This window comes from Lytechinus variegatus, chromosome 4 (genome assembly GCF_018143015.1).
Source record: "Lytechinus variegatus isolate NC3 chromosome 4, Lvar_3.0, whole genome shotgun sequence".
NCBI lineage: Eukaryota > Metazoa > Echinodermata > Echinoidea > Temnopleuroida > Toxopneustidae > Lytechinus > Lytechinus variegatus.
Genome location: NC_054743.1, coordinates 8,926,507 through 8,952,541, shown reverse-complemented (window position 1 = coordinate 8,952,541; position 26,035 = coordinate 8,926,507). Strand labels below are relative to the sequence as shown.

The window sequence follows — 26,035 nt, the reverse complement described above, 5'->3', positions numbered from 1 at the left end:
CATTCATGATTACAAAATATTCCATACATATTTCGCCTTTCCAAGAGATAATGTTGGCTTTAACTCTTGTCATTCATCATGTTCATATTAGTCTGTCTTATACGACTTCACAACCATCAACTATTACAATCGTTCATCCAACCAATTGATCGTTATAAGGGGTAATGAACCAAAAATGGGAATTTCCCTCAAAAAATCTTGTGAAAGTTATTATGCAGTACATTTATAGGAGGAAATACCATACGTCTAACGAGTGAAATTTGTTATTATGGCAATGACAAACGATTACAAGACCACGAATAACAATTAGATCAATAATCTACAGAAGCTATTTTAAGGACTTCATACTACGACGAAATAAAAATGCAAAACACAATTCCGTGTAGTAATAGACTTTTTAAGAGCTTCGAACTACCAATGCTTTGGAAATTTATTATAGCCGTAAGTTGGTTGCTCTTTTTAATGTTGATATGGATGTTATTTACCATGTCATTCGGCATGTTAAGTGGTATAAAGGGGGCTTTATGAATCAAGGGCATTCATTTGCTAATCTGCAGCAGTGATTTAAAAAAAAATGTAATCATTGTCAATATATCATCAAACATTTGTGTAATGTAAATTAGTTTATTTATTCCGGAATTTTTAAGTTTGAATATTAAGTAATCTGTGTTTAATAGCTCTATGATTAAACAGCCTATGTGTGGCAGTGTACGTATTTACAGGAGGATATTGAGAATGTTAAAGTGAATTGCAACTCGCCTTTGTGTGCACTCATAATTATGATTGAACGCAATGCATTTGACACTTCCAAGAATAATACTTTACAATGCGTATGAATATCACAGGGAAATATGGCTCTTTTAAGCAAGAATCTATACATTAAATATATTGCAGAAAAATAGACCTTCTTTCTTTTATCAATCCAATATTTTGTGAATGCGTTCAAAGAAAATTGACGCTGAAGTTGATTACTTACTCTGTGACTCCTTGAGATGTGACGTACTTGCCTTGGTAGAGACCTAGAAGGTTGGCATTGAATACGGCCACATACTGCATACTAAGTGAATACCTCGTTCCCTGATCCAAGGGGGAGACAGTCCGAAGGACGAGATAGTCATTCTTTTCATAGAAAGTAGGCGGTCCGTTTGAATTGACTTCTTCGTTTCCCCCTTCTTTGAGAAATCGGAATGATTCGACAGAGTAGTTCAGATCTTTTGTGTGCAGTAGGATGACATCTGTCTCTTTGAGGCATGTGAAGTGAACGGTGATGTTACCAGCGAAGATGCCACGGTGAATGTCAGTTCTTAAGCTAAGTTCGTAATGGGACGGCTTCAGGTTGGTAGGCAATCGGAAGTTTTCCCACACTAATGGTGAGGATGAGGGCTTGGCATCAGTCGCCTGTTCTGTTCTAGGTGTGATTACGTTCTCTACAACACTTGTGTTCGAGGACGCGTTGAAAAGGTGATCACATGTGCCCCGTACAAGGAGCGCGACTAATACGAAAGTGATGATGAAGAGGATGAGGACGGCGAAACAAAGGATGCTCTTCATGCAGTTTGGTGGACATCGACGGTTGCGATGTCGATAACCTGCTCCTCCCGACACACGGACTTCATCCTCTCCCGTGCCCTTACGTGACCGTGAGACGAAGTTTACGATATGTTCTCGTTTACCTGGCATCCTTACCGCTGTGATTTCCACTCCTTCAGATTCACATCTCGCTACCAGCGGCTTCTGTGAATCAGTCATATGATGGAGGAGCTGCAGGCTCTTCGTCTTATTGTTAGTTTGCCGACAACACCCGTTCTCCCTCCCACTCTCCAAGGGTCTATCGCTCACTGGTGACCGTGACATCTTACACGGATCCCAATCAACAACTAAAAATTGAAAAATTCCTCAATTCCCTCGTACTAACGCGTTAACCTAACCCTCCTGGGCAAAGGAACCAGAATCGGGTCGCGTTGCTTTTGGTAACACAATCCCCGAGTCCGACGATTTTAATACTTAATCTTTGTGTCTAAAATTGTTGTAATCCTCTGAATCTGACACCAAAGTGAATTGATATTTGGTTTGGCTCCGGCATCCTGAATAAATTTGTGTTGACTCGTTACATCCATCAAGGACTGGTTGGCTCAGTAAATGTGTACCTTTTCTCCGCAAATAATTTCACATTCGAAGATGCATTTTCGCTTTTTTTTGTTCAGGACTATGAGCTTCGCGAGGGACCCAATTCTGGAGTGCTCTGCATTCTCTCACGCCTTACCTCCAGTCAATTGACATCTCAATCACCAGGTTGATCACGATTGACGATAAGATAAGCGGTATATCTTCGTTCCAACATCTCTCAAGGCATAAAGCATTACGAACATTTCATCTAAGAGGCAAAAAAGCGTATTCAAAGAGACGATTTTTTTCACAAAGGCTCCAGGCAACTTTGGGGTGTGCGACGGTTAGAAAAAGCGCGAAGATAGAAAGTTGAAGACGGAAGGTGTAGGTCAGTGAATGCTAGGAAGCGTAAACTTCCATCGCTTTTCCTGCTAGGATAGGGAAGCATGACGAGATGACAAGAACTTGTTTGAAAGGCTCCTCACGCGCATGAACAAAAAGCGATAGTGACTTTGTTTTGGCGGGAAAAGAAAGTGTGCGCCGCGAACGGGTCGTCTGCTGATTAGTACACTCATCAGATTTGTGTTAGCTCTATATACGCTCCCGTTTAATACTTCGAATGGTTCAGCTCGCAGTACGGTGTTAATTTCCAATTCTCGTCCGTCATCTTTCTCTCTCTCCCCCTCTCTCATTTTCTTTCCACGCCCTCTCTCTTTTCTCTCCCTGTCTTCTATCACTATCTGGACATGACTTTCTCTCTTTCTCTAGAATCTGACTCTATCCACTTCCGAATTGCATATATTGTTTTCTTCGTCTTGTTTTTAAAACATGATTTTCTGATCTAACATGCGAAACCTGAAACCTCTCACAATATCCAGCATTAAACTTCCTCATAACATGATAATCACAAACGTCTTTCTGTTAAAAAATGTCGGCATAACGAAAAATGAAAGAAACAAACCAAAATAAAACAAAACAAAAACACACCACAAAATATAATTCCTATTTTTTTTTAAATATTTGTGTCGTTATATTATCGGACAAACGTTTTTATTGGCAAATAAGTGAAAATTTAAGCACAATTATTTGTGAAAACGCCTGAAAATATAATCTTGTGTTTTTTAAGAGTATATACAAAATATAGCCTACAATTTTGAATCTCGTTAGTTTGGAGAGGAATGTATAAAAAGTTTTCATTTTTGTCACTTTGAAGTCAGCTCTGTTCACCAAATTCCACTTTTACAAAGTACGTTGATAAACAGCTTGTGATTTATTTTACTGCTATGTCTAAACAGAATTATGGAGAAAGCGCTTGAAAACACAGCAACAACACATTATCTGATCAACCTAAGCAACCTCGATAATATTTGCTTTTTTTGAAGCGACAAACCTATTGTCATGCATGGTTGTAACTCCTTTTTACTGCGTGCATCCATGCATGTATTGGACATTGGATTTATTTGATATTTTGTGTTGTTTCAAAACTTGCCAGTGAAGTACTGAGACAAAGTGACTAATTTTAACGTAAACATTGGACAATAAAGATAGAAATGCTATGTGAAATATAACCATACCATGAGGCAGTGCTTACCACCATGAGTGTTTTCTGACCATGTGAAATAATCACTCGCCATGTTCACTCTTAACACAGTTTTGTCAATGAGGATATCGTCCAAATATAATTCCTTATTCTACCAGTGGGAAAAGACTGACATGAAATTAAAATTCTGTATGATGTACCTGAGGGTTTCATACTGGGACCACTATTGTTTACAAACGTTTCTTGTAATAGTTTACAAAATTCTGTAATTCATCGATACTGTAGATCAAAAATATTACTTCATTTTTCATATCCTCACTGGTATTTCGATAGACGTATTGATTAAAAGTTATTTCTTTTGAAAACTTTGGAATTGTAAAAATGACAAAAAATTGACAAAAAATGCTCCTATTTCGCGTTTCATGAATTTAAATGGAAAGTTTGCGTTACCCCGAATGTTGAAACCCATTACTTCGTTCATCGAAATGTTAAATAAAGAGTATCATGCACGATGCTTTTCATCTCTGTATTTTTTACACTGCAAAGCATATCATAATTCCATAAATCTGGAGATCTCTTCATTCACGCACGACAAAGTATCTTCTACGACATTAATGAAGCAGACTTGACAGTTGCTGTCTGTTCTGATTTAATGTATCACGCACGAATGAACAATCAGGAAATGGCAAAGAAACACGGGCGGGGTGGTGAAGCAATACAGAAAGAGATATATAAACAAACTCTACAGCAAATGAAACCATGCCAAAACGATAAAATCCAGTATATTCATATATCTGTAGACCCCCAAATCATAAGCAAAGATACGCATGACCATAGAGCTTTCATCGGCAATAAACGTTGGGAACCAATTGCACAATGTTCATTACCCAACACTGTACCTGCGAAAGAAGATGCGTACACACAGTAAAACGATGTTTAATATAATTATGGACCTTGCAGTAGTTCTTTTAACAATAATTAGTAATCAATCATTTTAACGACAATTATTAATCACTCTTTTTAACAACTGTTAATTAATGGAGAAAATAAAATTTGTTGATTTAAACACTTGTTTAAACGGTTAGAAAATACTGTAAGGCTCATATAGCAAACATTGTCAAACAGTTGAACAGCGTTTTTACTGTGAATTTTTGAAATGTATTTTGAATATTGATAGTGAAAAAAATAAGACTTGGAGATTTAGGAAAAGTAAGAGAGACATAGCAGAAGAAAAGGAGGGGGAATCGGAGATGAGAAATAAAGCAATCCAAATAAACCCTTGAGCATTTAATTTTTCTTCGTACAAGATATTCATTGAAAATATATTATCAAATAAACTCGTATCGTATTATATTTTGCCATCACAATTCTGACACTGGATGGTAAGTAAATAGGCAATTCTTCCCTATTATTACACTTTGAACACATGAATTTATTTAGAATATTTGTCATGGCTAGCTCGCTTCGTTTCTCGCAACATGTAAAAAGTGTACTTTGTTCAAAATCAACCCCATCAAATTTTTGCTTCATTATACGACTGCTCGAAAACATGGCAAATACATCTATCAAGATATTCACCAGTAGTTATTGTTTGAGAACAGTTTTTTCTGAATGTGTTGACGTATTAGTGTAAGCGTATAACAAATATCTATCAACTCTTTATCTTTTTATAATACCGTTTTACAGTCAAAACATCATGATTGGTTTGATATTGCTATTCAAATATAGTCGTCCATTACGTCATGAAAGCTTAAAATAACATGAAATAAAACAAACAAACAAGGGCGTTCACTTCAAAATCAAGTTTATTTTGGTCCTAAGAAATTTGACAAGGAAAAAAGTTTCACAAATAAATATAGGTCATTTTGCTTACATTTATCAATTTTTACTCCAACCAGAATTTTAGGGGTGCTGCTTATGGAGAATAATACAGGTAGCACCCCCATGCAAGTACAATCTTTGGGGTGTTTTAGCACCCCCAGCACCCTCGTTTCCCCGGACCATGATGATCGCTGTGATTAACAAAATACACTACAGGGTCCAAAAGGTATACACAATAACAATTATATTGAAATCTATACAATGGTAATAATTTTAAGGCCTGGTCCCACTGGACGCAAAACGTATTCAGAAACACAGGGGACGAGCAAAATTTCGGGGGTTGCTCCATCCATTTTCATCTGCTTCAAAATGGAAATAATTAGCGAAAAATTTGCGTAAACATTACGGAAAATAACGGACGCTGGTAGTATTTAGCGGGTATGTTAAACGGATGTTCATAGGAAGCCTAGTGGATGGAAGCTCCGAAGGGGTTACCGGGGGTTTTGAATACTTTATATACGAGATGCATCCGCCTACATCCTTTCAATTTCTGCGCTATTAACGATGTATAGACGTTATCTCCCCCCCTTCCCGTTTTTCAGCTGCAGTGGATACGAGTTGCGATTATGCAGAGAGAATATAGCGGAGGTTTAGCGGATGGTAACGGGCATGGGACGTTTGTTGCCCGTTTACGTTGCGGATTTACATCGTACATGGCGGGAAGTTCATCGGTTCTAAAAGTTTTGTGCAGCTCAAAACTTTTTGTGCGTGTGAAATCACAGTGGACGGATGCTCGATGGATATGTAACACGTATGCAACGAGTACACAATGGATGCATAGCGGTTTCCAACGGATGGCAAGATTTTGTTACATTTTACATCCGATTTGCATCCATAAGAGCAGTGGGACCGGGGGGCGTTTCATCAATATTTTCGTCCGATAAGTTGTCAGATCTGACAACTTTCCTGGATTCTGATTGGTTGAGAAGCACTGTTACTATAGTAACTGTCGGATAAAACAGGACTTGTCGGATAAAACGTCTGACAAGTCCTTTCATGAAACGCTCCCCTGGCCTTTAATAGTAATAAAAATGATGATATTAATGGTAGAGAATGTCACGAATAAAACCATATGAAAAACAATATTTCAAGTGATACATGCAGGCAATCAATCAGAGAAAGATATTGAACAGTATCAACCAATAGAGCATTGCCTGCAGCAAGATAGATTCATGAGTATGGGAATTCATCGAAGATTTATCTCTAATTGGCATGACGTACCGATTTGCAACATGGGGTAAACCGTGTCTAAAACATTGTTAGCCCGCCTACTTGATCAACTTGGGTTTCCCTCCTCATCTAATTGTCGGGATTAAATAACGAATTAACCTTTACCCCTACACTCCTACGCCTCACCATTGAAAAGAAACCGACTCCGTTTTTCTCCTTTTAGCCGAAGTTATTGAATTCATGTTCTTAAATGAATGTGTTTTTCTGTAACTTTTACCACGTAATTGAATGTCTTCACACGTCACAGTATAAACAGACTGGATCTATGTCTATAATTTGTAGGCCTACAGCCTCTTTTAAAAACGATCGCGGTATCAATAGAAAGTTAACAAAGTTCAATCAATAACAAAAAAATATGAAGGTGTGCATATAAATTCTATGTGTAAAGATTAACCCCAATTGAACGAGTACAGTACTGAGTTGAATCTGCATTGATAAATACCCCAATCAATAACAAAAATATAACGTCGGTTTTGACGTAGTACCTATTCGTAAATAAGTATGTTAGTGTATATATGTATACATATACATACATATACACATCCTCACACACCCACTCACACACACACCCATACACACACACCCACTCTCTCTCACACACACACACACATATATATATATGTATATATATATATATATATGATCCTGATGAAGGGCATGTGCCCGAAAGCTTGATGAAGACGGGTATTGACCTTGCTACGGCCCTCTCCATACTACTGATCTCAAATATAATTATGAAGGAGACCCGTACACGTACATCATCAAGAGTGATCACATTTATATGTATATATATATATATATATGAAAACATGAAAACATTTTCTTGATATATATACATATAAGCAAATATTTTCATTCTTGATACACTATTACCATCCCTGGTCACGATTTTTTTATTTGCCCCCTCCCCTCTCCATATTGCCGAAATCACCTGTTTCTTCCGCAGAAAGCTATGCGACAGATTTCAAGTAAGAAATCTCTCTACTCTGTCCTCGTAAGATCGGATTCTCGAGTGTTATGGTTAAGGCTATCGGTTTCCGATGTGATTTCAAGTCAGATTTGAATATCGATCCAGGGGTGTTTTACAAAGACGAATAATGACTAAATCACACATGACATTGAAAGCTACTAGACGTTCTAAACTATAGGGCCTACAAATTTGAAAGTCTCCTAAAACAATGGGATCGAAATACCATTTTGATAGTTTGCATTTTCAGATGTTAAGACCACTATCCGTAACTTGCACTCAGTAGGCCTTGAGGAGGGGAGGGGGTTCATAACCATTCTGTCTACAGTGTTTTAATACATATTTCTTCATTAACAGTAAATATACTGTTATTCATCCACATCTGGTGCATAAAATAAAACAAGAAAGAGAGACAGACAAAGAGGGAAGGAGAGAGTGAGAAAGAGAGAGAGAGAGGGGGGGGGGGTATCCATGCAAAATAAAGTAAACTGTCGAGCTTTGCTTGATTTTCAGGATTAAATTCAATATCGGTAAAAAAAAATATATAAAAAGGTTAGAACTCAAATAAACGTGACGCAATGCAGTTGACAGTTCGTAACAGTTCAGCTATGATTTGTAATATTAGACAATCGGTAATAACCTAGCAGTGAGCAGATGTATTCCCTCACAATATGGATTGATTATGGCGATTTAATTTTGCTTCATTAATAACGCTGTAGTTTTCATGCATTTGCAGGAAAAGTTTAGTGGGTCCAAATTGTGCCAACTGTACTCATCGGGAAAGTAAATGAAAAATGTTTGATGGGATAAATGCGGCCAAATTGCTTCATTACGACTTCCTGAATTTCCTTTAAAAACTTATTTTTAACAGTGACAGTTAGACGAACAGTTTCAGTTGCATTATGGTAGAGAAGACCAATTGTTCTTATTGAGTAGTATCCAGATGTGCACTCTTTCCCTCTTACAATATGGAATGATTATGATTTTATACTTCATCAGTCAGACTGTGATATTACTGCACTTACAAAAAAAAGATAAGTGGGCTCAAATTTTACCAACTGAATCTCCTCAGGAAAGTAAATATCTTCATCAAGAGCTTGCAATGGATTAACTTAACAGTACAAGTTGAAGTTAAGTTTGAGTTCCATAATGCAACTGCGCGTTGATTGTACTTATTGAGCAGCGCGCAGATGTGGAATACTTTTCTCTAACAATATGAAATAATACTTTGATGCATTAGATCCGGTTGCAATATTCTTGCATTTACAAAAAAAATGGTTCAACGTGTGCATTCTGCAATCATCGAGTAAGCAAATGTAAGGGTCGGATGAATATATGGCGCCAAAAAGCTTCACCAAGATTTCTAAGATTTCATGAAAAGTTTTAACTATTGAGATTAATCATTTATTCGAATTGCTCAATGCAGCATTTCTTGTAGACTTCGAATCCTAGGCTGACAAGAATGAAAAAGAGTAAAATATTAATGCGTGGTTGGATGAATAGAGAAGTAGGTTATTTTCAGCTAAGGTATTTGCCACATTCGTCCTTTTATGGAATATTGCGTCCCAGTTTTTAATGGAGGGCTTACAAAGAAACATGTAAGAAGTTTAGAGCAAATTCAGAAAAGAGCTTGTAGAATCATGTTGGGCCCAAACTACACAGATTATGCCAGTGCTTGCCTATCATGTGAAATTCCTACTCTAAAATACAGAAGGGAGAAACTCAGCCAGGATTTCGCAATGTCTTTAACCAAACATCCAACATTCAGTACCTCCTCCAAAAACTTAACAATCAATCTCCGACGTACTCCTAGATATCAGCAATACAAATGTTAGATAAATCGATTTCGCAATAGCCCCATACCATTTTTCATAGATCTCCTGAATAAAGACATGCCCAATCAATAAACCCATTGCTCATTTGAAAGCAATTATACCAGCCTACCTGCAATATCAAGTTTTTTCATGAATGAGGAAATCAACTCTTCTATTTAATATCCATATATTTTTATTGATCTTTTACAGCTTACTTATCTTGTTTTTATTTTTCTTAATTTATCTTTTCCTCATTATCTTATGTACATGTATATAAATTTTCATTGCCTAAGTATTTGTGCCTATACACAATTTTTTTTATGTCAGTTTTTACAAAGGTTACTGTTTTTCAATGTTTGAAATATGTAACGAGTTTTTTAATTGTTTTTACTGTGTATACGAAACCAATTCAGCCATTTGGCTGCGACTCATGTTTGTAATGAACCTTAAATTGAATTGAATTAAATTAAACACACATTTCGTTTTTAACAAAATCTTCATTTATGGAAATAAATCAGTCATATGAGCTTGAGCGTTCATCTCGTAGTACGCTATATATTGATTTTGAACATTATACTGTCAATAAATCCCGCTTCTCAAAACTGTTGATACTTTCTTTTGTTCTCATTTGAAATATTTTAACCCTTTCTTCAGTTGGGAATACTGTGCAATATCAAATTTTGCTTCGATTGGTTTATATCTAACCAAGATTCGAATATTGTTCAGTGTATGTAGATGAAAGAATGTTATTTATCTATCTATCTATATCTAAACTACTCTTTTTCAACCTCTTTACGATGTCCTCAATTAAAGATCAATTGCAATCCATGATTTAAGACAGGCCGATTGGAAGTTTTCTGTTACAGGGCACCAATCACCATGTACAGTGGCTTAATGGATCAATATTTCGAAGGGTTCGAAACATGGCATAAAAGACAACATTACCTAAAAGCTAAGAGAGAGAGAGAGAGGGAGCGAAGCTAGCGAAAAAATACTAGCTTTGTGATTGATTACGATAGATCCAGAATTCCTTTTATTTTTGTTTTCTTGTTTAATTTATTGCAAGTGAAAATTTTTGAGGGTCTATGGCCCAAAGCTGGCTCCCCCGCCCCAAGCTGTATACGCAAGTGATGGCGTATGTTCCAAAAGATTCATCCGTCATGAATCTTGTAGACATTCTTTGAGACAAGCTCAGCTTTTGCTTTAAATCTTCCCTGTAGAAAGCGGGACACTGAGATAAACCCAGACTTCGTGACTTAACCTGTTCCGGGTACGACCTTGACGTTTCATCCCTGACATATCAACGACACTTCCTCGTCAAGAGGCCGTCATTGATCGGCTAATCGTCCACGATGGGAATCTGGGGTAATGAAGTTTCAACTCGCTCGTCCACCGAGTCTACCGTCCAAGGGTTACACGATCACCTGACCGGTTACATCTCTTCAACCTCAGAGAATCGTCTCGTTTCGATCGATACCAGCTATTATACAACGACCAGGAGAATTAGGTCCGTTTTCCAAGAGGATGAACACTGGATATTTGGCTCTATTTTTTAGAACAATATACCCTCAAAGTATTTCTAATAGCATTCGATTAAAATGACTTTATTGATCAATTTTGGACTTCATTTTATTCTGAACTAAATAGGGAACCTCCCCCTTTTTTGGGGGGTGATGGGTCTTCCAATTATCACTTTTTTAACAAAGATAACTACCCAAGTAATGTGTTACAAATACAATATATAAAAATTAAACCTATAGACATAGTGATATACTGAGGTATTTTTTTTTTTTAGGATGTTAAGGAATGAAAAATAAAGTGATGATAACCAACATGATTTACATGAGATATTTTCTTTTTTGTTATCACTACACGATCGTGGATCGATTCATTACAGTTTTAGGGAAATAGAAAGTGTCTATTATGCCCAATAAGAAGACAATTTTTACATTTTCATCTTCAGAGCTTATCGATAGACATTTCAACTTTACCAAGTCAAATACATACTATAGTTTGTGCAATGTCGTTTACTGTCACACACTGTAGACATGGTAGAGTTCTTCTGCAAGAAAAAAAATGTTTTGAAATAAAACTTTTAAGTTAATAAATCTGCACTTCAAACCAGGGCAACAGATTAGACAACATTCTTCACAACAGCCGTAAATTAGCAGCGTTTTGTTTACCTGAAAAAGAATAGCAAGATAGATTGTGGCATTAAAAAATAAAACAAGTGTGGATCACAAATATAACATTGCTTATCATGTACTTACATGTAGTAATCAGTGAATATCACCGAAGAAAAAAAAATCATACTTTGAACATAACAAGAAAATAAAAACAAATACCAGCACAAGTTCCAATCTATCAAAAGTTTGATTGGACCGGAAATAAAATTTTGCGAAGTGGGCTGCCATTTTGACGCATGAATACCTGGGGAACCACATTTCAAATGTTGTTTCAACTTGAATGATATCTGTCTTTAGTTTCATACCGTTTTATTGCAGCATGGATTGCGATTACAGCTACTACTACTTATATGATATTTCATGCATTTCAGAGCCTGGTAAGAACTGTCAACGCGCTTTACACACATAATAGTAACAAAAGTAGAATTATAATAATAATAATGAACACAGGAAATTCATTATTCTACACTTAATAAAGAAAATCTCCAAGAAATCACTTAAATTGTTTATTTAAGTTACTGCAGATTATCGTAACGTTAATAATTGCACATTCCCAATAATGATAAATGTCGACACCATTTCCTTTCGCTTGCGTATATAATGAGAAATACATCATCAAGCTTTATTCATTGCATCTTTTACCTTTTTAGAAATGGCTTGTAGTCATGCCTCGAAGATCTACCTGGCTATACTGATGAAAAAGGTATTGGACAAAAAATTATCAAAATCCAATTATCTGTTTTAAACCTGCAAGAAGAGATTTCATGCAATGTAAACATTAGCTAGTCCCTAATTGATTATAGTCGGTTATTTGTATTTCCTTACTCAACGCTAATAATGGCATCTAATCAAATATAAATTCCGTTAAATCTACTGGACTTAATAAATTAAAGTAATCTTGCATAACCGTACACAGCACCCCACCCCAAACAGATTTACGAAGTTTTTATGCCAACTATTACCGAAATCGAATGTAGTAAGGAACTAATTTTCTTCCATCTATTGGTTTAAACACACACATCTTTTATTTGGTCATTATTTCATTGGTTTCGATTTATTGGTTGATGTTTTTCATAATTTGGCGTGTGAAGTGGTGACTGCGTTTCACTATCCGACATCCTATGTGTGACCACGCATTTCATAAATACAAGACGTCTCTACTTCTTCTTTACCCTGTTGCTGATGTACTCAAATCAGACACTGTACATGGTGCCACAATCTCCTGTCTAATTCTACGGTAGCGTTTTAAAGTTGCAGTGATGCACAGGGATTTTAGAGATAGACACGGGATTTCGTGTGTGAAAGGAGTCGGAGACGTGGACAAACAGTGGGGATGGTCAGGTGCAATGCTCTTGCTAATGAATTTCATGAAGATTCACCGCTCTTTAACGAGAGCAACTAGATTAAACCATCTTCTCACTGCCGCCAAAGTTGTGCTTGGTCATGAGCTAGCTACGAAGAAATCGGCGACGCCCTGAATAAGTTCTTTTCTATTGCACATGAATGTACACTAATTTCAAGTCTCCATATCCAGGGATGAGCGCAGCATCTGTAAAGGCATCTCAGACATGCTGAACAAGGAATCTAAATTCTGTCGGTTTCAGTGTGAATGTAGATTGACCGGAATACTGTGGTCCTAATGAGGCGGTGTGTTTCAACAGCTGATCGCCAAGGTGATTAGAAGGTCTTTTTCTTTAACCGATCATGATGTTAACATGTTCCTTCCTGCGTTTCAAAACTTGCATAGGCCTTAACGTATACATCGCTGTTTATTCATATGGAAGTTATTCCATCATGATTTTAATTTGCGAGAATATAGAAAGTGAGTAAAGGAACAGGAAATGGCAGTTAAGAGTAAAATTAAGAGTAAATTCAGAACTGCAGAAATGTACTTTGCATTAATAGTCCATGAAGAATTTGAATCAAAACTTTCGATCAAGCATGCTAGCAAACGTTTCTAGTTGCAGATATTAGATGTGTATAAGTTGCAATTTCGAGAGTTTGAAGATTCATATATTAAGTTTTATGATGCAACAGGTGAATATTTAGAGGTAATCTTAAAAAATATTGGTTGATTAAATGGTCAAGTTCATTCAACATTGAAATGAATATTGATATGTAAGACGAGCATAAAACTGAAAATGAAAACTGAAATGGGTGGATGTAAAATAAAGAAAGTTCCTGCATTGATTTAATTTCATTTAATTTCATAAGGTAAAATGCAATGCAATTTATTGTGTATATCTCTGTACAAATGTTTTTACTGATGTAAAAGTCTTTGTCTCAACCTTCTGGTTATGGAAATATATTTTGAAATAAACCATTAGTACTAGAATTTGAATTATTATATTTATATCATTTATTCTGGGGGAAAAGATGAAAACAAATTAGATGAAAGCACATCATCGAACAAATAAAGAGACATTCGTCTGTTTCCTTATTTCTATTTTCACTATTATCATTTTGTATTTCTTTGTTTCTTAATACTTTCTCAATCAGAACCGTACGAAACTGGAAATATAACGGCATTATTTGAGCTTGTCATACGACATTGTGTTCTCCATTACATGTATTCTGGGAGAAAAGTGAAATGCATACAACTAAATATTATGTCAGGCAAATTGTCATGCAGACTCATGATTTTTGGTCTCATGTGCAAATTATCGGAGTTCACGAACGGGAAAATCGGGTTGAGATGCGATCACATTTCTGTGACTAAAGACACAAAAACGTACGTCTTCAATTTTCAAAGATGTCCATGAAAAAGATTTAAGTTTAAAAGAGGAAAATATTCATTATTTTGGGGTAAAAGGAAGTGATATGCTGGAATTGCATTTACAAGGAAATAATTTAAATGTTGTCTGTAATCCAGGCAAGAGGGGTGTATTATTACAGACAAGTTAGGGTGTGTGTAAATGTGCGTTTGGTGAAAAGTGGGATGAGTGTGTTTATGTAAGGGTGAGTGTGGCGGAGTGTGGGGGTGGGTGTGTATGGATGCGTACGGTAGAGGTGGGGTAAGTGTATGTGTAATGGTGCGTGTTGTGTAGGGTGAAGAAAGTGTGCGTGACTGTGTGTGTGTGTCCAAGGATTTCAGAGGAGGGTGTGATGTGTGTAAGTGAGCGTGTAGTATAAGATGAGTGTTTATGTGTGCGCGTATGGTGAAGGTCAGGATAGGTGTGTGTGTGTGTGTGTAAGAGTTCGAGTGGTGGAAGCTGAAGTCAATTTTTGCTTGTGTAAGGGTTCGAGTGTTGGAGGACGATTGAGTGTGGAAGATTGCTTGTGGTGTAGGGTGAAGTCGTGCACTTTGTGCGTGCGCGTGTGTGTAAGGGTTCGAGTGAGGGAGTGTGGGGTGTATGTAAGTGAGCATGTAGTGGAAGGTGGTGAGGCAAGTGTCTGTGTGTAAGTGTTCTTGTGGTGGAGGGTGGCCGTGCGCGTGTGTGTAAGGGTGAGTGTGTATGCAAGAAAGAGTGAAATGGAGGATGAAGTAAGTGTGAGAGGTTGTGTGCGTGTGTGTGTGTATGTATGTGAGTACATAATGGTCCCAGTGGATGGATGTGCACAGCAAAAACTGTGGTGTTAACCGGTGTACATAGAGAACCACGCCAGTTATTTTACACCGGTGTTAAATTGGTGGTGTTAGTTTTACACCTATAGGTGTTATCACAACACAATTTGTTGTTACATTTACACTATTTGGTGTTGTGTTTAATCTCTAGGGTGTAATTTTAACACCTCAGGGTGTGGTATTCTATTAACGCTAATTGGTGTCAGTTTTAACACCGCAGTTTTTACAGTGTGGGTGTGTGAGTGAGCGTATTGTGGAAGGTGAGGTGTGTGTGGGGGAGTGGGGTCTGTTCGCATGTGTAAAACATGGATTTTGGGTGCGGGAATGGAATAGAAGGGGGGATTCAACTCTATTACCATGATTTGAAACAGCAATTTCTTTCATCATAAAATAATATTCGATATATTCGAATAATCGTATTATTTGTTTCTTTTAGTAACCTGTCCATTTTTAAAAGTTCATTTTAATCATATTGTAGTATCATGACTACTATCATTTTGGCCTACTAGTAATTCAACAATATAAATTCTTATAATGGTCTTGATGTTTTGAATTCAATTTCATGAAAAGCAAAGTTAGTCGAGCCTGTTCTGCCAAAAGGACACTGAAAGGTTATGTGAGGGAGGTTTATAGTCACTTGGAACGTCTATGATCAGAGGACGTGCTCAAGAGTTTGTAAATATGCATACTTGAAGAAGGAAATAGAGCATGGTTTATATTGCATCGTTCTTCTCTAATGGGTATTATGGGGTCGTGTCTTACAACCTAGATCATACTCACCTTGGATTTTTTTTTACATCAATTGCATACTGAAAACATTATGTCAGTACAACTCCATTTCGTGATTTTACAAAAAGTTAAACTATGTAACCCGTATTTTAAAGTCTTTATATTAAACCCCTTAGATAACGATCATACGTCTCTCTTTCACTTTTCCATCTCCAATGTCAAACACAACAAGTAAAACTAAATCTGAAAATACCCGGATTCCGATTATTAATTATGATTCAAATGCCATAATAGGTCTCAAATTCAAAGAAATGTTTAGCGGTATTTTTTTATTGCTAACTGCCATAAACAAAAAAAAAATCGACAAAATAAATTTCGTTGCTAGAGGACGAATTATTTGAGCACCTCATAGGCTGTCGCTCGAGAAAGATGACATATATCTTGCTGAGAGTATTCTTAATTCGTTTCTATATCTATTTGACATGCTTGTTATAAATCCTACGTTATAAAGTTAAAATGGTAATCTCTACCGTGCACATGATTACATGAAAATAATGTGCACAAAATCATTAGCAGTTTTTAGCCGTCGAATTCTTAAAACTAAATGAAGTTGTATCTAACTAATAATTTCTCTATATAACCGGGATTAAATAAAAAAAATAATATTCTATGATAATGTCCACCACATTTTTCATCAGTATAAGTCTCAGAATTTGTTGCCATCCTTATATTTGCCCGGGATTTATACCGATCGGTGTTTTTTTAAAAATAGTTTTTAAATTATTTTTCAAAGACATAATTATAAAACACTAGAACCTAATGCAAAATAGCCGTAGTAATTTTTATTAACGTCTTTGAAATTATTTATTTCCCTTTTCGTAAAATTTGCAGGTTTTCAAATGGGATGGTCGTGAAAGCTGTTACCTCATATGTTGTTCCCCCTCCCGGGGGGGCCACTTACATTGACGAGTGGATACCATGCGCGACCAAAAAACCACGTAAAAAGGATGTCTTTTTCACGATAGGGCACGTTACGTACGTAACGTGATAAGGGTGTCAAAAACACAAAAATAATGAAAAAAGGGTATCTATTTCGCTAGGAAAATTACGTGTTTAGGGTCGAATTTGCGGGGATGATGAAACAAAATTAAAATGTTTTATAAAGGATGTCCTTTTTGCCCCAACACTTCGTGTTTAGAGTCCGATTTGCGCGAGGTGGTAAAGCCGGCGATCCGAATGATCGTAACAATAAAACATCCTGTACTTGTTTAGGGGTTCATTGTTCAGGGAATATTTGCCAAGAGTATCGTTTTGTTTCCAATACTTGTTAAGGGTAGGGTTTCACACGCCAATACTTGTTAAGGGGTGCATTTTCAGAACATGAAAATTACGTGTTTAGGGTGCTTTTCGAGACCCCATGGTCGCGCATGGTATCCACTCGTGAATGGAAGTGGCCCCCCGGGCTCCCCCTTCCGTGCTAATGACTGTCATTTCCGCTCGGCCTTCTTCTTCGTCTTTTCAGCATTTTCTCTTCTTTTTTCATTAAAAATTAATTGTCTGTCACAACTTCTAAATCAGTTTCTAATCAATCATCCTTTTGGAAGTTAAGATGACTCACTTGACTCGGTTTCTTAGATTTATTGGAGGCATATTATCATGCTATGTTTGCCACTCTTCACCCAGGTGTAGACGACAAAAATAGACAGCTGGTATAAAAGCCTAATACAATATATTTTTAGATGTCAATGTGACGGAACAAAACTTACTCTCCCCCATTTTTGTAACCTTTTTTCATCATTTGAAACTGATAAACATACCATAGCACAAAGGAAAGGCAAATTAGAGAAACATGATGGCAAGTGGGCCATCATTCTGAATACTTTAAAGAGGCGATAAAGCAGAAGGCTGTTTTTGTTATGTTTGTTATTATTTTTTTATATAGGCCAAGTGCCTGATTTTTTTTGTTGTAAACAAACATATATGTTTTTTTATCTTATACTATTTTGTATATTAGACATGTTATTTTATATGTCAACGTCATCTGAAATTTTATATGTGATCCATTATAACATATATGTTTTGTTATGTATACTTTGATGAATTGGATCAATTAAACATGAATTACAAAAAAATGAACGCCTAATACGAACTTCGAATAATTATCAATGGCAACATATTTATTCTATTTTCGAGATGTATTTTGTATTTTTTTCTAACTCATAATATCTCCATTTGCGATGAACATTCCTAAGGTACACTGAATAAATGACCACTTACTTCCATCTATTTTCTATTTGCTTTAATTTTTTTGTCTCTGCTAAATTTCATAATTTTGCCTTGTCTATAAGCGATACATTTTTCATATTTATACTTACATGTAATATCTATCTTTACGATATTTTATTTATAAGAACGTGTTCTCATTATGATAATAATAAAGAGGGTGCTTACGAAGATAAGTTGCTATTGTGTTTGCAAGGTCTGTTTAAACATATTTCTGTGTAAAATATTTCGAGAGAATTCCGGGAAATTTTAATCACTCCACTCATCTCCACCGTCCTTTTTGTTTAATATACTTACAATTATTTTATTTCCCTTTTATTATTTTTTCTTCGATTTCTTAAGTTTTCAGTTATCTTCCCTCATCCTCCCCTTTAATCAAGTGTTTACCTCAAACGTGGTCATCTGGACGGTTATTTCCCAGGTTCATCAACTCTCCTAACCCCCCCCACTATCTATCTGTATGTCCTTCCTTTCGAGGTGCCCTCGTCCGGACGGCGTCTTCCGGAGCCACTAGGATTCTCAAAAAGCGGGACTAACAGCCCTCGTAAATGGGCGCGACTTCGCCTCTGTCCCAGAGCAGCCCTATATCATCGGGTGATTCTACACTCCTAATCATCAAGCATCTAGAGTGATTTGTCAATGTTTGGAGACGATGACCAGCTTAATGTCAATCTCTTAAACGGATAATGCCATTTCTATGTTTTGAATCTCCCCGGACCATTTGCAAGAGCTTCTACATTTTTGATGTCGTATCGAAAGGGCGTAAGAAGCATCCAACAACTATAAGAATATACACTTTAAATGCAAGCAGCTCGGACAATTTACTTGATCGTAAGGATCGTAAGGAACTTCGTGTATCTATACTCAAAAGTACTTTTTAAAAGTAGTTTTACTGATTAATTCCCAGCATTTGTATCGAGGTTAAAGTTTATTTAAAAGTATTTTGAAGACGCTTAGACACTTTACAATTCACCCAAAGCCGCAAAGAATCGGGACAACTGGTTGACATATGCGAGGAGATATCTGTTATGATAGTAGGAGTTTTTTTTTTAAGAGAGGTTATCGAGATTCGAAACAGTGCAGTGTTGACTTAAACGTCAGCATTAATTAAATACTAGATAAAGGATTTTAGTACAAATGAGCACAAACATTCACAAACTATGAATAAATAAAGGATCTGTCAAATCATGAGCATCAATATTATATAGTAATTGTCAATATCGTTGAAGAAGGCCCAGTCCAAGCTAAAAGATACATCATTAAAGGGGGAAAAAATCACAAGAGTCAATGATTCATTTTGGCCAACAAATTAAATGGTACAACTCTGTCGATATTTGCATGCTTTCTATGCGGTTTCCTAGAATTCAATTCAATTATGATCCCTTTGCTTTGACAAACTTCAAGAGACAGGACACATAATACCTTATAGCGCCCTCCCCCTTTCCCAGGTCCCTTTTTATGAGTGCATCCCTGGGAGAAATAATGAGTGGTTTGGGGACTATTTTCATTGTATGATTAAGGGCTTTTAAAGGTTTATCTAAACTCACTCATAAGAAATATGCCGAGGAAAAAGTTATCTATCATCGCTTTAATGGATAATGTAAAATTACTTTTTGAAATAAAACTGTCATGAAGAGTATTTACGGCAGAAGAAACATGGTCAGTAATTATATTCTTAACACAACATCCCTATCAGACATTGAATATTGATAGGTGCGATTCGTCATCGTCATCACTAGCACCACCACTGACACCAAGACCACCACCATCACCATTATCGTCGTTATCATCATCATCATCATCAGCATCAGTATCATCATCATCAACACCACCCTCATCATCACCATCATCACCATCATCGTCGTCATCATCAGCATCATCACCATCATCATCAGCAGCATCAGTATCATCATCATCATCAACACCACCCTCATCATCACCATCATCACCATCATCGTCGTCATCATCAGCATCATCATCATCATCATCTTCACTATCACCCTCATCAGCATCATCAACACCACCACCATCATCACCACCACCATCATCATCGTCGTCATCATCACCATCATGATCATTTTCATAATCAACAACACCACCCTCATCATCATTATCATTTTCATAATCAACAACACCACCCTCATCATCATCATCATCATCATCATCATCATCATCATCATCACCATCATCATAATAGTCGTCATCATCATCATCATTATCATAATCAACAACACCACCCTCATCATCATCATCACCATCATCATCATCGTCGTCATCATCACCATCATCATAATTTTCATAATCAACAACACCACCCTCACCATCATCATCATCGTCGTCATCATCACCATCATCATCATTTTCATAATCAACAACACCACCCTCATCATCATCATCATCATCACCATCATCATCATCGTCGTCATCATCACCATCATCATCATTATCATTTTCATAATCAACAACACCACCCTCATCATCATCATCATCACCATCATCATCATCGTCGTCATCATCACCAACATCATCATCATCATTATCATTTTCATAATCAACAACACCACCCTCATCATCGTCGTCGTCATCATCAGCATCATCACCACCATCATCATCATCTTCACCACCACCCTCATCACCATCATCATCACCCTCATCAGCATTGATGATGTTAATGATCATTACCATCATCAACCCTAATCACCCCTTTCGTCGACATTCTATCATAACCTCTAACCATTTAACCCATTCAACAAAATCATTATTAATTACTTTTAAAATTACAACACAAAGATTTAGAAACAAAAATAAAATGATATTAATAAAAAAAATCCGACGTGAATAATATTCAATCAATGATTATTTGGAATTTATGCATTTTTTTAATTAAAGAGCTTTGAAGATTGATCCAACTAATCTGTCATCAATAAGGTGTTTGCATTGTCCATCTTTCTGTCTTAAATGAAAGAACATGGAAAGGAATTCATGCAATATACACGGGTATCATTGTCATTATTATATTCGAGAAACAATCACAACTTAAACCACATATTTATGAAATAACAGTGCATAGCATATCAAAATACATATTTTTCAAAGTACAGATATCATTCGACCTCAAGTAATATATACCGATTATCAATTATTAAAAATAAAAATTCGAGACTACCCTGGATAAACAAGACTTTATAATTATGATAAAACTATTGGACCGAGTCGCCATTACTTTCATTCAAATCTTACGGAGGTACCTTCGCAGGTCATGTATTTCTGGAAGAAGATCAACAAACCAATACTTTGGATACTGTACAGAGATGTAAGGGGATGTAATGATACATGATATGTGAGAAAAATTGACAGCACGCAGGTCCGAATTATATTTCGTGTTATATCGATCTGTGTGAATAATCAATTGTAAATGGGGCATTCCAGTAGGAAAAAAAGAATCAAAATGAATAAATCAACTTCGTTTAAACCTCTGATCAGGTGGTAACAAAACCAGAAATGACAGGCTGTTGGATGGAGAGGGAAAATGGACGGAAAAGCGGATGTGAGTTTGTTAGCCAAGCTAATCACCTATGTGATTAGTTTTTCCAGAGTAATTTCGCCGAACCAGATACACCGAGGAGCAAATTTGATTACAATACACAGATGATGACAGTTGACAACTCACGTCCTTGTTCTGGTAAAACAACAACAACAACAAAAATCGTAACAACTTGATTTTTTGTTAATGTCCCTCATTAACATTATCTTTTTTTAGCAATCCTCATAATCATCATCATCATCACCATCATCATCATCATCACCATCATCATCATCATCATCACCATCATCATCATCATCACCATCATCATCACCACCATCATCATCATCACCATCATCATCATCATCATCATCATCATCATCATCATGATCATCACCAACACAACCACCACCACCACAACCATCATTATCAGCACAACCACCACCAAAATTATCACTGCTACCATTCCCACCAACACCTCTACCCGCATCGTCATCATCGTCGTCATTGAAATCCCAAAATACTTATCAACATATTCATCTTCCTAGCTTTAAAATGAAGGCCTGATCTAATGGGACGCTGAATATTTTTTTATGAAAAAAATCTAAAATGATGCAGATGCTTGGATGAAGAAAGACCATTATGACGGATCACTCGAAGGGGACAAGAGCTTCTAGTTGAGTTCAATTTTCTTGGAATACATTCGCATCCCTCAAGAAATGTATTCTCAATAGAAGATGATTGATGTTTGATGGGTCATACATAAAAAGCTTAACACATCCTCGTTTAAAATGTTGGATTCCTACCTAGAGTCAATGCATTCTTTGTGTGTTTAAGATTCCATCGTTTTGATTTAATATGATTTTCATTGCCATTGTAAGCAATTGCTTAAAAATATACAAAATGATTTCCTTATTGGTTACCATGGTTGCCCAAATTCAAATCATATTTTCAAAATGTATGAATAATAAATACCTACTTTTTACTCATCAAATTTACTTCGGCTTTAAATGTGTTAGCAATAGGGCAAACATGTAACAAAATCTGTGCCCAAACCACACAATTCTACATTTCAGTGAGCAACGGTTCGCCATGGAAGATAATAGATAAACTAAGAATTCATCCTTGGTATTGCAAAATGATCGGGAACGTAGAGGGAGTTTTAACACATCTCTTGTTGAAGTGATCGACATCAAGCACAATACGATCGCACGCTTGTTAGCCTCTTATGAAGAGAGCAAAGAAAAAAAATAATCTGAGTCTCTTGCAGGTGGGGTCAGATGGAAACATGTGATGACATGATAGTTAAAAGAAAGAGGTTTACAGGCAAATGGTAATCTAGTTTTTAAGGAAAGTAGTGAAAGAAAATAGCAAGAACTATTGGACACTTTTACAGTATGACAAGTATAGTAGTAATGATCGTGGTGATAGTAATGATAAGATTTAGGACTCCTGCTACTACTAAAACTACTACTACTTTATGCTTCCGCCAATCGTACGTGGTTGCTACTGGGGTTGCTACTACTACTACTTCAGTTTGAACTACTTCGTTCTATCCATTTATCCATCACCATTCCATCATCCTTCACATCATTTGCAAGTATTTAACCCGCTCTGCTACAGAAGTTAGTACATGCTCTGATATCATCTCGACTTGATTTTGGCAATTCTCTTTTGTTTCAGCTTCCACAATCCCAACTCTCACGCTTTAACAAAATTCTGCAGCCCGTATTGCTTCCCTTATCAGACGCTCTACTCATATATCTCCAAATTTGTCCTCACTGCATCGGTTACCCATTGAGTACCCTATTGTATTTGAATTGTTATTGTTAGTTTTTCACTGTATCCATGGATATGCCCCAGAATATGTTAATTTGTTGATGCCATCATCTTCATCATCACCATCATCATCATCACCATCACCATCATCACCATCATCATCATCACCATCATCATCACCATCATCATCACCATCATCACCATCATCATCACCATCATCATCATCACCATCATCACCATCATCATCACCATCATCATCACCATCATCATCATCACCATCATCATCACCATCATCATCATCACCATCATCACCATCTTCATCACCATCATCATCACCATCATCTTCATCATCCTCATTGTTGCCATCATTACCATCGGTATCATTTGCTATTCTTTATCTTTTCTGTTGTCGTAACTTCCCTCCATGACCATTATCCCACGTTAATGATCTTCATGCTGCATCTGAATTTTTTTTTACCACATCTTCCCCATCTCTTGGATACACTTACATACACTTACATCCATTATTACAATGACTAATCTCTTTCATCACCAACATCAATATCATATTCAAACAGATGCATAGAACGTTTTAAAAGTATGTGACAGCTCATTTTATAAAGAGTTGAGATACATGTACAGCGCTTTTAGCTCAATCCATCACAAAAGATGAACAATATTTAATTACTGTATTCATTTCTAGAAATTTGGCATCAAAATTATAATAGGGTGATGTTTACTATTTAGGAAATAATTGTCCATTTTTTTCATGATAAATTCTGCTCCAGATATTTAGAAAATATAATACTCTTCAAATAAAGTCATGTCCAAACATAATAACGTATCAAGTTGATTGTCTCTTCACCACTATCCCTTTCTATTATTCAATATAACTTGCATATGATTGAGGAAGGGTATAAATAGAGGATAGACATCTAGAAATTGAAATGTTTTCACAGTAAGCAAAGCTAATATTTGACTATAATTAACTTACAAATACCATAATGCAAGATACATGCAATGATAATGAAGTCTTTGCGATTTTGCATTTGTAAGAACTCATAGAACAATAATACTGGTTGTTAACTATCACAATACGAATTTCAACAGAACCTTACTAGATAATCTGAAAGTGTTGGTATTAATGATTCAGAACAATTCAATGTTGCTAAGTAATTAACAATGAAATGTTATTTAGGAATAACAATGAGTAAGGCATTTATTATCGAATGGTTGAATCAGTGCATGTCCCCATGTGTGGTAAATTTGTGCAGGCAATTTTTTATTACTTCAAGTTTGACTTGATTAAATCATGTAATAATAATAATATATAGTATTTATGAGGCGCCGATCTATCTAGTTGCATATTCAGTGGCGCACTATATATTACCCCGGCTGTAGCTCCAGCTGCTAAAGGCGCTTGGTGCATTCAAGGAATTAATCCTGCCGGGTATCCATTCACCTCACCTGGGTCGAGTGCAGCAGTGTTGATAAATTTCTCGCTGAAGGAAACACGCCATGGCTAGGATTAGAACCCACGACCCTCTGTTTAAAAGGAGAGAGTCAGAACCACTAGACCATGACGCGCCCACTAAGAACTAATCATTCTGATGATCCCCAAAATTATAATTCATCCTGACCTCAAAGACATGTTGTAATTATTACTCACTGCTTCTCCAACTTGCGTTATCCATGCAAACTCAAGATTAAACAATGTAATGACATGACTTTCAATATCATAATCAAACAAAAAAGTAAGACCATTGTCCCTGTCATATGTGAATAGAAATCTCCCAGTGTGCTTACTTTCAAGGAGACCTTTTAAATATTCCTTCTAACATGTGTGATAAACCTCTGTAAACAAATAGAATGTCTTCTTACTGTGCAACAAAAAATAAATAAAAACTATTTTCCTTCCAGAATCCTAATAAAAATTATCTCAAAGGGGAATACAAGTCCCTAACCACAGAAAATTGAATTGTATTCAATTTTGAAATGGCTTTAAAACGGTTTTCGCATACATGTAATAATCCGTTCCATGATCGGTCTACATGTAGTATGATAAAAATTCTGACAGACAGTACAAATTCAACTGAAATCAGAAGTGTCATTTATTTCTGGCTTTCAAAGTTTTCAATAACCCTATTAAAACCTAGACTTTTACCAAGTCTCGTGATTCTCATACCAAAACTTCAACTTTGTTTATTAAACCAATAAAAAATATAGATCAATTACAAAGCATAATATGTAACAAAATGGTTAGGACTAGAATAATATGCAACCCTGTATTATTTACATTTATATCGTTTAGTAGCTATGTTTTGCAAAGCTTTTTTAATCAAAGTACCCTGCAACATAATTTATGTTTGAAAGTAATTTCTGGTTCCTCAGTCTACACCGAATTCCCTTGCCTTCTTCTCTTCGACCACAGC

The 26,035-nt window shown here is 36.2% G+C and overlaps 1 protein-coding gene across 1 annotated transcript in view; it reads right to left on the bottom strand.

The window, feature by feature from the left end:
- The window catches only part of LOC121413309 (aminopeptidase N-like), a 40,206-nt gene extending 37,534 nt beyond the window's left edge, over window positions 1-2,672 (bottom strand). The window contains exon 1 of the mRNA XM_041606088.1: window positions 977-2,672. Coding sequence (XP_041462022.1) covers window positions 977-1,854 — 878 coding nt within the window. The 5' untranslated portion in view covers window positions 1,855-2,672. The remainder of the gene's footprint in view (window positions 1-976) is intronic.
- Window positions 2,673-26,035: the final 23,363 nt, after the last annotated feature.